At 40.9% G+C, this 16,325-nt stretch overlaps 1 protein-coding gene across 17 annotated transcripts in view; it reads right to left on the reverse strand.

Moving 5' to 3' along the window:
- Positions 1–3,819: 3,819 nt before the first annotated feature.
- Positions 3,820–16,325, reverse strand: part of C2CD5 (C2 calcium dependent domain containing 5) — a 57,156-nt gene continuing 44,650 nt past the window's right edge. For 5 of the 17 annotated variants that reach the window (XM_054386914.1, XM_054386913.1, XM_054386919.1 and 2 more), the window contains 10 exons: positions 14,791–14,852; positions 13,697–13,795; positions 13,245–13,334; positions 12,180–12,267; positions 10,617–10,703; positions 8,510–8,560; positions 7,355–7,456; positions 6,340–6,530; positions 5,317–5,463; positions 3,820–4,004 (listed from right to left, as the gene is read on the reverse strand). In XM_054386914.1, the coding sequence (XP_054242889.1) occupies positions 3,873–4,004; positions 5,317–5,463; positions 6,340–6,530; positions 7,355–7,456; positions 8,510–8,560; positions 10,617–10,703; positions 12,180–12,267; positions 13,245–13,334; positions 13,697–13,795; positions 14,791–14,852 (1,049 nt within the window). In that variant the 3' untranslated portion in view covers positions 3,820–3,872. The remainder of the gene's footprint in view (positions 4,005–5,316; positions 5,464–6,339; positions 6,531–7,354; positions 7,457–8,509; positions 8,561–10,616; positions 10,704–12,179; positions 12,268–13,244; positions 13,335–13,696; positions 13,796–14,790; positions 14,853–16,325) is intronic. The other 12 variants (XM_054386929.1, XM_054386925.1, XM_054386928.1 and 9 more) reach the window with 4 other exon arrangements.

Here is a 16,325-nt window from a genome sequence, read left to right on the forward strand (position 1 = left end):
AGGTTCCATTTCCAAGGAAATTCTAATTTCAGCTAAACATACCAAAAACCACAAAAAACACTCACTTGTGGGGGAGGGGGGATAGAGAAGCCACAATTAACTTCACATCATCCACTAGATGACATCTGCTTTCACTTAGCACCTTTCACATGTGCGTATCAGAGTTCACAAACTAGAAGGTTAACAAAGAAAAAGCAGGCTGAAGACTTTTCAACCAGCTCTGAAAGCAAGCTCCTAGTTGGAAAACAAACCAAACACAACCCCCATGGGATGTTATTCCAGATCCATTCCTAAAGCACTGAGCTGGTCAGGACTCCAACATGAAACCAACATCTCCTTTCAAGTTAATTCCTGCCCACCTTCAAGCTTAAGCTGGCTGACCTAGCAAGCACTTATGCATCTCTTAATAGGTTAGGGCAAGATGTGGAATCAGCAAGCAGCAGCAACATCTGCAGATGATCTTCCTCAATCTGCAGCTCAGAGGACAGATGTTCAGGCCCTGACCAGGCCCAGTCATCTGAAAGACTGACACAGACCTAGCTTCACTGCTACAGTAAAGCAGTGCCTGGAGAACTGGTCTTTTTCAGCAGATGCTACCACCCTAACAAAGGGTGATGCCAATCTGACTGTTCTCAATATTCATAAGGTTGTAAACACAAACTCAGTGGTTCTTCTGATGGGAGCAGGGGCGCTTTCCCTCTGCCTGCTGTCCTTTGGATTCCTCAGTTCAGGAGAAAAGAGTCATGCTGTGGGTTAACCCTGCCAGGCAGCCAGACACCACTGCTGCTCCCTTGCTCCTTCCCTCCCACTGGGATGGGGAATGGAATCAGAAAGGGTGCAAGTGAGAAAACTCACGGGTTGAGATAGTTTAGTAAGAGAAAAAACCCCAAAGAATTAGCTTAATAAGAAAACAACAAACAAACAAAAAACCAACAAAAAAAAACACAAACAAAACCAACAAACCAAAATAGAGATAGTTTAGCAAGAGAAAAAGACACCACAAAATAAAACAGGTGACAGTTGCTTTCTGTCAGCCAGCCAAGCCCATCTCCTGAGCAACTGCAACCCTGGGTGAACCTCTCCCTAGGCTTACTGCTGGGCACAGTACTGCATGGTACGGCACTTCCTTGCAGTCCATCAGGATTAGCTGTCCTGATTACATTATCCCCTAGAGCCTCCTGCCCACCCTTAGCATGCTTGTTGGGAGTCCTTCTCTTCTCTAAGCTGAACAACCGCAGCCTGTCCTTGTAGAAGTGTTCCAGCCCTCCAATCACCTTTGTGGCTGACACTGGACCCAGTAATCCAGGTGAGGTCTCCCCAGAGCAGAGAGGCAGAATCCCCTCTCTCCATCTCTGGCCATGCTGCTTTTGATGCTGCCCAGGCTGCCATTGGCCTTCCAATGGCTGCAAGTGCCCCTTGCTGGCTCATGTCCAGCTTCTCATCCACCAGCACCCCCAAGTCCTTTTCTGCAGGGCTGCTCTCAGTCTCATCATTCCCCATCCTGGATTGATATCTAGGACTGCCCTGACCTAGGTGCAGGACCTTGCACTTTGCCTTATTGATCCTCATGAGATTCTCCTCCGCCCACCTCTCCAGCCTGTCCAGCTCCCTCTGCATGGCACCCATCCCATCCTTCAGTCTCATCAACTGCACTACTCAGCTTGGTATCACCTGCAAATATTTAATACATCCATCTTTAATATGTCTCCAGCATACACATTTAACTATTACACACAGAAAAGAATCAATTTTATAAAGAAAATTTATTGTGCAAGAATGATTTTCATGCTCATTTACAATGAGATAATTAGTTTGAACAAATAATCATGCCATTGCTTAATTTCAACACTAAGCAGCATATTTACATTCAAGTTTACACCTTTGTTCAAGTTCCATGTCTGGTATTGTCAGAATTAAGTAAGAATGCATCTTCAAATCACAGTCTGCATTTTTTACATGAAAATATCACCACCTTTCAGACATTTACTGGAAATGACACATTTCCTTTCTTTGCAGTATTCTCATTTCCCAGCTATTGTACTGGAAACCAACCAACCAACCAACCAACAACTCAAGGACAACCATCAAAATAAAAAAAAAAAAAAAAATCAAACCAAACCAAACCAAAGAACAAACAGAAAAACACACCAAAAAAAAGCCCCAAACAAACATAACCCCCTCCCCGAACACACAGAGAACAAAACCAGAGAAACAAAAGCCAAACCCAACTTGCAGAAACCAGCAGCACAAGCACACATCAATCTCCAACTAGCCAGACAGGTTGTTGTCAGTCCCTGGCAGCAGGGTATGGCGACGGCAGTAAAAGAATTCTCTGGGTGGCAGAGGGAAGAAGGGTTCAGCCAGCTCCAGCTCTGCACCCGATAAGAGTTCCCCCACCAGAGGAGGGGACAGACTACTGGAAAGCAGCCAGAGTTTACAGGACTTTACAGATCTTTAAGTATCTGCATTGAAACTTGAGATGATGAAAAAATGATACAATGTGATATGTGTTCATCAAAGCCTCCCCGTGAGCATTTAGTGAGGATTTACACACTGTAAGTAAGAGCACAATAAACTTGAGACAAGATTTCCAGCAATCTGACTGTGGTTTGAACAATAATAGAAGGATTCTGTTGCAGCTAGAAGGCTCTGATGATACTGATCATGGCAAAACCCTTTCCTTATGTTGTGTGTGTGGTTTTAGTTTTGCTATAGCATTGGTGTCTGGCTTTCTTCCCTGAAACTACTAACTTAGAATTGAAGCTTTGCAAACTTTGGTTCAGTTCTTGACTTTTTTTATCCTAGATGTGCCAAGTAAAAGAGTTTTCCTATGCAGAAAGAGTAGCATTGGGGATTTCTGATTATTAAAATGTAAAAAGCAGCTGGTCTGTTATTATTTGTCTTTTTGTTTAGGTGTAACGCCATTTATTCTTCACAGACATTTCCAACATGTTAAACAAAAAGGAGTCTGGAGCACACATCTGTAGAACTGACTTTTGGAGGACTGTTTGTCACCCTTGCAAGAGATCATGCCTGAAGAAAATGAGTTTCAAGACTTTTTTTTCCACAATATTAAAAAAAAAAATAATCTGTTCTGTCAGTAAACATCTTCCAATAGCACCAAACACACTTTGCAAGTTTTTGTCCTTTTGTTATTTTCAAACCACAAGGATGGCTGGGAACGCAGCATCATGGTCTAGCACTTCTTAAACACAAAACCAACAATAACCCCTCTGAAACATTGACCCAAAACATGCTGCGTAGTAATGGCTTTAAGAAAAACAAACCAGCAGCTCAAAACCAGCTGACAACAGTTTTAGTGTCCAGAAATTCAAACTGTGGCTTTTTGGTGCCACTCACTATGATCTAAGGTAAGCCCAGACTTGAGCCCACGTTTGTTCTTAGCCTGCACACAAATCTCTTGGTCCTTCAGCAAAGGCTGGGTAAAGCAGGCTTCTCAGTTACCTGCAAGCCATCCCGACCCTTTACTTTTTAAACTGAGCTGAGAATCAAACATGCAAACTCAAAAATGGTTCTAAACTTCAGTTTATCATGGTCTTGTCAAACAGCTGAAAAATGTAGCAGAACTGGCTGGTGTCTTCCTTCACAGTTGCATGTGATGCTGCCTGTTGTAATCCATACACTCATACCAGTGCTTTACTTCCTGTCTGGGTTTCACAGGGGCCTGCAATTATAACAAAGGGATCAGAGCACCCCTGACTCGTTACATAAAGGACGAGGCAGAGCGATTGTCTTCAACTTTGGCTGGTGATGTTAGGGGGAAATACTGATTTTGAAGATGCAAACCTAAACATTCCCACATTTTAAATAATGTTTGTATTTGGCAGAGACTATTTCGCTTTTTTCTCTCTTCATGTTGTGACATCTCCTCCAGAACTTGAGGGTTGAGAAACAACTGCAGAAGGCTGTACTGGGAACATTTCTAACTCGGATTCGCGTACGAAGATGACCGCATCGCCGCTGACGTTGATCAAACACTGAGCCTGAAAACAAGACAACATGTAATGAGCAGACAGTCAACAGTAACACATTTTATGTTTACTCAGAGCTGCTGCATTTAACTATGCAGGTCACAGAAAAGTCAACAGATCAGGAGTCGTCACAGATTCCTAGACTGGTTGAGGTTGGAAGGCACCTTAAAGATCATCCAGTTCCAAGGCTCCTGCCATAGGCAGGGACACCTTCCACTGGAACAGGTAGCTCAAGGCCTCATCTAACCTGCCTTTGAACACCTCCAGGGAAGGGGCATCCATGACCTCCCTGGGCAACCTGTTCCAGTGTCTCACCACACTCACTGCAAAGAATTTCTTCCTAATCTCCAGTCTCAATCTGCCCTCCTCAAGTGTCAATCCATTTCCCCTCATCCTATCACTACAAGTCCTTGTAAAAAGTCCCTTCCCAGCTTTCTTGTAAGTCCCCTTCAGGTACTAGGCCACTCTAAGGTCTCCCTGGCATTTTCTTTCCTCCAGGCTAACACCAACTTTGTCAGCCCGTCCCCATAGGGGAGATTCTCCAGCCCTCTGATCATCTCTGTGGCCCTCCTCTGGACCTGTTCCAGCAGCTCCATGTCCCTCTTATGCTAAAAGCACCAGAACTGGAGGCAGTGCTGCAGGTGGGGTCTCAGCAGAGCAGAGCAGAGGGGCAGAATCCCCTCCCTCATCCTGCTGGTCACACTACTTCTGATGCAGCCCAGGACATGTTTGCCCTTCTGGGCTGCAAGTGATGACTGCTGGCTCATGGTGAGTTTACCATCAACTTTATTAGTGAGGCAATTTCTGCAATATTTTCTTTGCTATCCACTTGTATATCACACACATAGATTCTGATAAGAATACAAATTAAATATCTGTGTGTCCAAAGCAGTAGTGAAAGCATTTTATGTACCAAACCATCCATTTCCTGTGTTTATTAGCAAAGTTTGGTCCCTATGTCCAAAATGGAGCATTTTATATCAGCCACTCCAGGTACTTTTCCATGGAGTTAGGATGAAAATCTTAACACTGTAACATCAGAAAAGCTAACTCAGCACTGTTGTTCACTGTTTCCTGTAATTTACTTATTTCCATCCAACTTAGTATTTTTACCCATTTGGCTACTTACAAAGCATATTCATAAGTTAGTGTTCTCCCAGGTGTTCAGGAATGTTCTCAGCTTATTTAAATAGACCTGATGACAGCTCCAGAAGCGTTATGCAGACACAGATGGCACTTCAGGGCTGCTGGTTTTTAAGTATATAAAATGTGTACCTGTGCCATACTACATGTAACACCACTGCTATTTCACATCACCATTTACCTGATTTTTGTTTGGATTCTCCATGAAAACACACTGTTTCATTATGTATGAGACGACTGCATTTCCTCCTAAAGCTGCAACATGAGCTCTCACCATGGCAAACACTTCAGCAATAAAAGCATGGAGAAAACCACTGACACCACCCTCCTAAAATGGAAAAAAAATTAACATTTTATGTTGCTTATAGCTAGAAAATGCTTTATATTTGGCATATATTTACAGAATATTCAGGTTCTGTGAATGCTTCCATAAGCTGAACTATATCACAGAATTGTCAGGGTTGGAAGGGACCTCAAAGATCATCTAGTTCCAAACCTCCTGCCATGGGACACCTTCCACTAGGACAGGTTGCTCCACTAGAACCTGGCCTCGAACACCTCCAGGGAGGGGGATTCCACAACCTCCCTGGGCAACCTGTTCCATTGTGTCACCACTCTCATGGTAAAGAAATTTCCTACCAACCAATCTGAATCTACCCAATTCTAGTTTTGTTCCATTTCCCCATATCCTATCACTCCCTGACATCCTAACAAGTCCCTCATCAGCTTTCTCATAGGCCCCCCTTAAGATACTGGAAGTTCACAATAAGGTCTCCTCAGAGCCTTCTCTTCTCCAGACTGAATAGCCACAACTCTCTCAATCTGTCTCCACAGGAGAGGTGCTCCAGCCCTCTGATCATCCTTGTGGCCCTTCTCTGGACACACTCCAGCAAGTCCACATCTTTCTTGTAATAGGGGCTCCAGAACAAGGTGGGGTTTCACCAGAACGGAGTAGAGGGGGACAATCACCTCTCTTGACCTGCTAGCCACATTTCTCTTGATGCAGCCCAGGACACAACTGGCTTTTGGGCTGCAAGTGCACACTGATATATATACCAGACTATATACTCCCAAATCATCACCTACCCTCCTGTGACAAAAACTCTCCTCCCTCTCTGTGCCATACCTCAACTCAGCCTCAACTTTAGGAATATACCTTTGGTTATCACAATTAACGAGTGCTAATCCCCGATACCCAGCTCACCTCACGCAAAGAAGTGGTTTCTCTTATAAAAAACATGTTGATTATCCCAAGGTATTTGGTTATTTTTGCCCCAGGCAGAAAAGAAAGAGGTGTCATCTTAACAACTGAGACAGTGGAGTTGGTGCACGATGGAACGGAACGGTGCCGTAAGTATCCCTCAGCCAAGGGACTCGCTTTATCCAGTGAAGTGGCTAAAAACATGGGGAAAAAGAAGAAAAAGTAACTATCAGGTAAGACCGATCAGTTTCTCAAAACACAAAAACTCTTCTTTATGGTTTCCAAATAGCTTGGTGACAACATTCAGCTGCCTGTGATGCTCAGCCATATCACGTGAGAAAGGCAATTATCATGCAAGGCATGCAAAAGGAGACAAAAAGCTGAAATGGAATTGATTTGGAAGAGTGGCATTCCTGCAAAGGAAAACATTGAGGCAAGGAGCTGCACATACAACAATCAGTTTAAGTGAGGGTAAAGGAAAAAGTGCCAACATTTTGAAACACGGATTCTGCTGGAGGAACAAATTATAGGAGGTGTGAAAGTTGTTGTATTTCCCCAGTGCAGCATTTTCCATTAAAACAGGTATTAATCTCTGCTACTTTAAGCAAGATAGTCAGACCTGTGGCCAAAGAACTACTGAAAAATAACTCACCACTTGCTAATTTAGTGACCATTGCCTTGACTGTCACCTTGGTGATTGCTTCCTGTTTCTCACACAAAATTTTCCAAGATCACACATACACCTACATCCATGCAGTGTATGTTACAGCATTAGTAGGCGTACACATTTATCAGTAACTCATTTTTACTAGGCGAACAGAAAATGCGAGATTTTGCTGCTTCATAAACCCTGTATTAGCTTACAGAGACATGGCCAATGTCGGCAGTTTTCACACTCGGGTACTGGTTCTACATGTGATCTGCAAGACTACTGCTGGGCAGGAGACTCCCCTAGTCACCACTGGGAAATCAGAGCTATGTCTCAGATTATCATAACGTGGTAGAAACAGCCGCCTACTTGTCTTAATTGATCCGCGCCTTATGGTCTGAGCTTTCAGTTTAATGAGCTCTATCCAGCTGTTGCATCTGTCTGCAAAGGAACTGTAATCAATTGACGTTGCTGAAAACACAGACAGAAAAAAAAACAAAAGAAAAAACAAAGAAAAAAAATATGGATGATGTCTCTTGCTCATCTCAATGCTCCTTTTGAGGAAGCAGTTAATCTGTGTCTGAGAGAGAACAAACATCCCCTTCCAGGTCTGTTTAAAGGAGAAGTTACAGTGTGGTTTGGACAAGTCCAAACCTGTGTACCGATTTCTGGTGATGTCCCAGCTGTGAACCAACTGCCTGACTGGGACTTCCTCACTGGAAAAACATGCAAATACAGTCATTAATGACTTATGCTAATTTCCTTTTTTTTTTTTTTTTTTTAAATAAATCGCATTTTAGGTATTAAGTTCTGACTTCTTTAGGTTTATTTAAGCCTTGTTTACTTTTATTTTCCATTGCTATTCTTTTCCTCATAAAGAGCTGCTGATCAGGAGTTAAACTTCCTAACTGTCTTTTATCAGTATCTAACCTACAGACTGGGAAAAAAAAAAAAAAAAGAACAAACCAACTTTGGTGATGAGGGTTAAGAGTCACAAGCTGAAACAACACCTCAGGTTTAAACACAAATTTTCCTTACAAAACGCTGTCCTCTTTCCCCCAGTAGCCCCCCTTCCTCCAATGCCCTCCCCCATCATCTTCCTCATCATTTCACTGAGAAGTAGAGTTGTTTCTGCTATGACTTTTGGGATTAGTTGCAGGGGTGTTTGCATATCTTTTTAAGAACAAAACCGTTTTGCAAACACCGTTTCTTCAGGATAAGGAAGAAACGGAAGGAACACATGCTAACTTCAAATCGAGACAAGCAAAAAAGCTCTCTCTGAGGAAACTCATTTTTTGCCAGATAAAGTGATGTATCTGACAGAGAGCCACTGTTTTTAATAAATCTGACTTCTGCAATTAAAAACCACATCAAACTTGTAGGGTATCAATAAGCCACACCAGAGCATGCATTCTCAGTTAACTAGTAAACACTTCCTGGATTAAGGCACATCCAAAAAGAGTATACCAATATCCCAAGAATGCTCATTCTGTTCTGGCATATGGCTACATTAGGTAAACTTACCTCTCTGAGCAGCAGGAATACCTGTGTGGGAACTTGCACCCTCCAGGACTTCTAGTAAGACAAAATTCATTTCATTCAGATAATACATGAGCAGTCATGTAGTACAAGGCATCTTCCTTCTTACAAAAACATTTTTAGAGTAAAATATGAGAAACACTATCATATATATAGTACACTATGTATTTTGACAGCACATAATAAGTAGGTATAAATAATGAAATTTACTGGTTGAGGCTCTGTCCCTGGAGACAAAATCAGACTCCATATGGCCCTGGGCAGCCTGATCTACTTGGAGGTGTCCCTGCTCTCTGCAAAAGGTGTTGGACAAGATGACCTTTGAGGGTTCCTTCCAACCCAATGAAATCTGTGAATCTGTGTAAGTCCATCTTGCAAATTATATTACCATTTACTAGAGGTCTTTACTGTATAAGGTTGTATGCAAATAAAAAAAAAAATCTTGCAGAAAATGATGTAAAAAGAATTAATATATTCCATAAGCTGTGAAGTAAACGTTAACTACAATGAAGCCTCAAATCTACTTGTGAAGAAATGACAGATTCAATAATTGCCTAGTTGAAAACATTTAAAGTAATATGCAGTACAATATGGAATAGGGAGAACATCTGGAGAAGTAATATATACATGAACAGGCTACCCTCTACTGGTCAGTGCCCATTATACAAGCAGCAGTCTGGTAACTGAAAAAAACCCCAGCATTTCTTTTTAAAAATCAAAAGTTAACAGTATGGTAATGCGACCAATGAAAAGTTATGCACACATAAATGCATAAAAATGAACACACACCCTGCCCCAAAGTGAAGAATATTATTGCTGAAATTAAACTGACCTCTGCAAATGCAAGCGGGGTAGGCACTCTCCTTTATGCCACTTAGGTAAGGGGCGAAAAAGGGAGCTCTTAAACATTTTAGTCAAACTGTTACAGTAATTTATAAATGCTAAATTTTCTGTCACTAGTCACTTTGCTGTGTAGATTTGGTGGGTCTCCAACAACGAAGTCAGAAGCAAAGACAGTTGAGTTCAACAATGACCTGATTTTTAATAGAGTCACAGAAGAATTGTGACAACTGTTCTTGAAATACAGCTCTACCTCGGGTGAAATAAAGCAGCTGTTTAACAGCTAATAAACATGGTGCACTGTACAAATTGTTTACTATGAAAGATTAGGCTCCCCTCACTAAAAAAAAAAAAAAAAAAAAACAAGCAATAAAAACCCCCACCAAAACCCACATAAAATAAACCCCAAACATAAAGGAGAAGACTGAGAGGGGATCTAATAAACATATATAAATACATGAGGGCTGGGTGTCAAGAAGTAAGGGACAGCCTCTGCTCCCTTGTGCCCTGTGACAAGACAAGGGGCAATGGAGGTAAACTAGAGCACAGGAGGGTTCCACCCCAACACAAGGAAGAACTTCTTTACTGTAAGGGTCACAGAATACTGAACAGGGTCCCCAGTGAGGCTGTGGAGTCTCCTTCTCTGGAGACTTTCAAGACCTGTCTGGATGTGTTCCTGTGCAACCTGCGCTAGATTCTATGGTCCTGCTCTTGCAGGGGGGTTGGACTTGAAGATCTCCAGAGGTCCCTTCCAATCCCTAACATCCTGTGATCCTGTGAAAACTGCATGCAGTTTTGCTCAACTGAACAACCAGTATTTGCTAGATGAAGTATCTCCCACCATGAAAATGATGAGATTAATTATTTGAAGCTGACAATACCTGGAGTTATTTTAGAAGGCCATTTACAGATGCAAAGCAGTAAGAGGCAAGCCTAATTATTAAACAATTTAAAGTTCTTTGATTCTAACAACACCCAACACTCATTGGTTTGCAGCATTTTCTATATTCTTAGGGCAAGGATAGGAGAACTACAGGTAATCTACAAAAGAATATACACCGAATGATTAGCCAAACCATCTTAGGTGCCTCTCAAACTTGATTTTCAGAGTGAACATATCCATCATGCTTAGGTAGCAAAGAATATTTAAAGCATGTCAAAATACAGTTCTTTTAAAGCTACTGGAACAGTGAAAGAGCAGAACTCATAATCAGCAAAACACAACAGCTCAGCATTCTTCCATTTAACAGACCTTTAGCTGGTGAGAATGGTTGAGAAGCAAGAGGATCAGAGTAAAGTTCCAGTGGAAACTGTAGCTGTTCTTCATTGTCTGTTGATGCTTCAACAAAGAAAACATACCCAATAGATAATTAACCCACAAAATAAGATTTGCCAGTAATTATAAGCACTACAGATTCAATTTAGTCAATTGGAATAGATTTTTTATTTTTAAGCATATGTATAGTGATATGGGTCTGTATTAACAGTTAAGTGTCTGACAACGAATCCTGCTGCAAATGTGAATAGAATCTGTGCTCCATGGAACAGGATTGGATTTTCAGGAAAAAAAAAAAAAAGTAAGTCAATTCATGCATTTCTGATTTGATTCTACAGTTGGAACTGAGCTAGATATATATTAGGGTAACATGTAACATTTCATTTATTTCACATGAAAGAAAACCTTATTATTGGAGCAGTAAGGTATAACTTATATTTTAGAAACATATGGTTCTGTTCTACTACCCACTCCCACTCTTCAGAATGGAGTATTTTCAAAGTTCTGTCTAGTTTCTCACACCCAGATTGCATACATACATTTCTAGTGGAAGATGGTGCTTCGTTAGCAAGATGACACATGCAGATTGCAGTAGCCTCTTCTACTTCCTACATAATGCTGCATGTTTCACTGATCTCAAAAAATATTATTGACCTACTTCAGGGTTTGGGGAATGTTTTTTGAAGTATTATGAGTAATTTATTCGCTGCCTTCTTGAAGTAAGGACAAAATTTGCTACTTCGTTATAACAAGTATTCTCTAATACTTCAGCCTGGAGAAAAAAAGGCTCCAGGGAGAGCTTAAAGCAGCCATCCAGTACCTGAAGGGGGTCTACAAGAAAGCTGGGAAGGGACTTGTGATAAGGACTTTTAGTGATAGGATGAGAGGAAATAGATTGAAGCTTGAGGAGGGCAGACTGAGACTAGAGATTAGGAAAAAATTCTTTACAGTGAGGGTGGTGAGACACTGGAACAGGTTGCCCATGGAGGACCTCCCTGGAAGTGTTGAAGGCCAGGCTGGATGAGGCCTTGAGCACCCTGATCTAGTGGTAGGTGTCCCTGCCCATGGCAGATGGTTTGGAACTAGATGATCTTCAAGGTCCCTTTCAATCTAAACCACTCTATGAATCTAACTAGGTATATGGCATTTCAAAATACAATAGAAATGCTGTCACCTGCCTCAAATGCCTCCAGGCAAAGGGGTATTCTAAACCTCCCTGGGCAACCCATTTCAGTGTTTCACCACCCTCGCTGTAAAGAATTTCTTCCTAATCTCCACTCTAAACCTGCCTTCCTCAAGATGCAGTCCACTCCCACTTGTAACTACAAGCCCTTGTAAAAAGCCTGTTCCTGGCTTTCTTGTACGTCCCTTCAGGTACTGGAAGGCTGCTCTAAGGTGTGTTACTACTTCATGATTTTATAGAACATCCCTGTAAAAATGAGTATATGTATCTGAAATGAAATTGTAGATTCAATGGGTATTGGGGAAAAAGATAAGAAAACCATGGTCTCTTATCTTTACAGGCCTCACAAAATTTACCTCTTTGCTGTGATTTTTCAAGGGGGGCTTTGTTGGTTTGTAATGCCTGGTTTTTGTCGTATGTAATTGCAACAGCTGTGACTGCAATCTGCAAATCAGAAATATATCATATATTAGTAAAGCAATCTGCAAAAAGCATTTTGCAAACAAACCAGCTTTTTCCATGAAAAAATAGTAAGGATGAAACAAATTTTAAGTAGACCTGGTAAAAACCCTTCACAGCAGAGTATAAAAGGTAGTACCAAGGAGGTGTGTTGTTAGAATGTACACCTGACAGTGATTTGTCTCATGTTTACCATTTTGTTCATTAATTCTTTCCTTCTTTCTTGGTGAAGTTCATTACTGTTGTATTTGTAAGAGAGAGAAAATGTAGTTTAACTGAACACAAGAATGATGCTATACTTCTAAACAGAATGTTTTCTTAGAAGTATTGAGGCTGTCCTGCATTAACACAGCCTACCCTCACAAGGAAGATCCTCACACAGAGATTGGGAGGGAAAGTAACACAACAAGCTTTGGGTTGAGATAAGGAGTTTAATGAGATGATTACAATGTACAATTATCTTAGCCTGCTTTGCAGAAAAGCACAGAAAAAGCAGAAGTGGCAGCAGAAGCCAGTGATAAAATGACCCCTCCACTGCCCAAGCAGATTCAACTGAACCCACGACAGAAGTATCTCTCATCATCTTAAAATGGCAAAAAAAAAAAAGATAATTATAATGACAGCACACTTGGAAAACTCATGTGCCATATTCTTGTAGTGTTTGTGGTAATACCTTTTAATGTGTATCTAGTGAAGACTTTTAATTTCCTGTCCAACCAAAAAGACTCTTAAGCTGCACGGTGTTTGTGCAATGCCAAGGTGGCCCCACAATTCTCAAAACTGGTGAATTCAACAGGTCATCCTTTTCCTTCACAGAACATACAGCCTTATGTTTACTTTAGAATTCACCAGACATAGTAGAAAATCAAATCCCAACCTGGTTTACTCTGAGCAGCAAATGCTAATTAAAAGACAAAGCTGGCCTGCCTGCATCTAGAAGTCAAAAGAAACAGGTTACTTACCTGAACTATCTCATCCTCTGGTAGAGCAACTGTAAAATTCACATGACAAAGGCAGCAGGGAACCATAGATCGCAGTTTAAAATACAAGCTCTGTTGAAGACAAGACATTATTCATGTTATTCTAAAAAAATGCATGGTTTATTTCAGAGAAATTAAAGATCAAAACACTCATGGTACTCTAAAAAAAATGCATGGCTTATTTCAGAGAAATTAAAGATAAGAACACTTTGCACAGTAGAAATCTGCTAATCATATTAATCTTTCCATGAAGAATTAGAGGTGCAAAAAGTCAGGATATAATACAATCTACTGTACAGCAGGCTTTATATTTCTCTTTCTAGAGCATACTACCAAAACGTAACTTTGCAGAAAATGTTATTTTCAGTATAGCTTGATTTACTTTGCTTCTGTTTGAACAAGTGAAAAAAAAAAGTTTGAAGTAAGACTCTTACCTTCAATAGATTCTCACAGAGATCATTAAAGTTCTTATTAAGTGTTTGATTTGTTAGGTTAACGTTGCTTAATCTGGATACTCTTACTGCTGTGAACATCTGAATGAAAAATAAACACACTTTTTGGAAACCAAAGTCTGTATGTTACACTAAAAACAAGACACTCATAAAGAAGGTAAATAATGTGTAACATGGTAAGGGGCAGCAGAATCCTAGAATCACAGAATGTTTTGAGTTGGAAGGGACCTCCAAAGGTCACCTAATCCGATCCCACTGCAGTCAGCAGGGACATCCTCCACTAGATGTGTTTACAAACACAAGGCAGATTTTTCTGTGAATATATTAAATGAGCTACTAAATACTCTTTTAACTTGCTTCATGCAGGAGCCATTCTACTTACTACACATTTTGCTGCTTAAAACTGGATTTTAATTGTGTCCAATAATATAGACCATAATGGAATGTCATACATAGAGGCAATCTCATCAACCTGAGAGTATGCTGCTGGTGCAGTCGTATTGATTTCAGGTTTGACCTGGGCATTTGCAAAAAATCATCCTTCCATTGTGTCATTTGGGTATAAAAGCTCACTTATATAAATCTGTTTGAACTCCATTCAAGAGTTCATTGTGTTGTACAAACACGACCAAAATGTTTAAACAGTTATAAATGGAATTTTTCTGCACTCACCAGACTACCTTTATTTAATGCTTCTTTATCTTAACCTATTAATGGTATCATATTCATCTCACAATAAGTAACAGAATCAACAATTTGTTTCTTCAGAATGGCTTCAAAAAAAATCTAGTCAAGCTCTTAGAAATGTCCCAAACCTTAAAGTTTTTATTTACTTGAACTATTTATTTTTGTATTAGATACTCTGTTACATAATAGAATGAAAAAAAAACGCAAACCCCCCACACAAAGAGGTTCTCATTTTTCTATTTTTCCTACCAAAATGCTAACTTTAATTTCTAAGCATTCTTTTAATTGAATTTTCAAGACCAGTGATCTCTATTTACATACTTAAATTACTACAACGTATTTCAACCCAATTTGGAACAAAAGGTTTCGTTTTCTTTGAGTAACCTTACCTGAATTTCTGGTGTCCAGTTATTTATCCCAGGCATAATTTCTGTGTTGCAGCTGTAAAAACCTGTAAAGAAAACATTTCAGTGAATCTGTGCTGTAGACTGACATAAAACAATGCATTTAAAAAATCATACTTGAGCTTACTTAATGTTTTGCAACTATTTTCTCTCAGGTGGTTTTAAATACTGAGTGACACACCAGAACTGAGATCAACACTCAAAAAAAAGACTCCATCTGAAGAATACAGTGTGACATACAGAAGAAGTGAGGTTTTTGCTACTCATACCACGGTGATGGAAGGACTGATGGATAGGAAGGGTGGAACACATTATAAAGCAAGGTCAGAAATGTCATTATGTGACAGAGGCTATAACAGCATGAAATCCAACAGTGACAACTGCTCCCCATGGAGATTGGTGTCCTCTGATGCTACGACAAGCTCCTTAACTGCTTCACAGAGCTGCTGTTCATGGAATCCACAAAATCAAAAAACTCTGATTATTTGGTCCTGAGCAGGAGGAAGCATTAACAGATTATTTTTAGCTCTGAACAAGATACACTGAAGCATTCATTAAGGCCAATCGCTGGAAGTACAGATGGAGAGCAGTGACAAGTGGTGTCCCCTCAGGGGTCTGTCCTGGAACCAGTACTGTTTAATATTTTCATCAATGCTACATGGAATCCAGTGCACCATCAGCAAGCTGACAAATGACACCAAGCTGAGCGGTGCTGTGGATATGCTAGGGGGATGGGATGACATCCAGAAGGACCCAGACAAACTGGAGCGGTGGGCCCAGGTGAACTTCACGAGTTTCAACAAGAGTCTGCACCTGAGTCAGAACAATTGTTATCAATACAGGATGGTGATGAGATGACAGAAAGCAGCCCTGCAGAAAAGGACCTGGAAGTTCTAGTGGATGAGAAGCTGGACATGAGCCAACAGTGTGCGCTTGCAGCCCAGAAGGTCAACGGTATCCTGGGCTGCATCAAAAGCAGTGTGGCCAGCAGATGGAAAGAGATGATTCTGCCACTTTGCACTGGTGAGACCTCACCTGGAGTACTCCATTCAGCTATGGAGCCCTCAGCACAGGAAGGACATGGACCTGATGGAGCAGATCCAGAGGAGGGCCATGAAGATGATCAGTGGGCTCGAGCACCTCTGCTACAAGGACAGGCTGAGGGAGCTGGGGTTGTTCAGCCTGGAGAAAAGAAGGCTCTGGGGAGACCTAACAGTGGCCTTCCAGCACCTGAAGGGGGCTACAAGAAGGCTACAAAGGGGCTGTTTTTTGTGACTGGGACCTACTAACTTACAGGTATCTTGATTACGCTCCCATAGAATCTATTTCATAGAGTTTCATGGAGTTTATGAGCACACGGAAGAAACAAGACACTGCAGTGGAGCTAATACCACTTCTCCAAGTAACAGTCATGGTTCATAAGCTGTCAAGGAGCATGCACACTAAAGACATCTGACTGACATCAGTCTGCTCCAGATATAAAAAAGCACTTGATAAGATCTTTCACCAAGGACTCTTTG

This window comes from Indicator indicator, chromosome 14 (assembly GCF_027791375.1).
Source record: "Indicator indicator isolate 239-I01 chromosome 14, UM_Iind_1.1, whole genome shotgun sequence".
NCBI lineage: Eukaryota > Metazoa > Chordata > Aves > Piciformes > Indicatoridae > Indicator > Indicator indicator.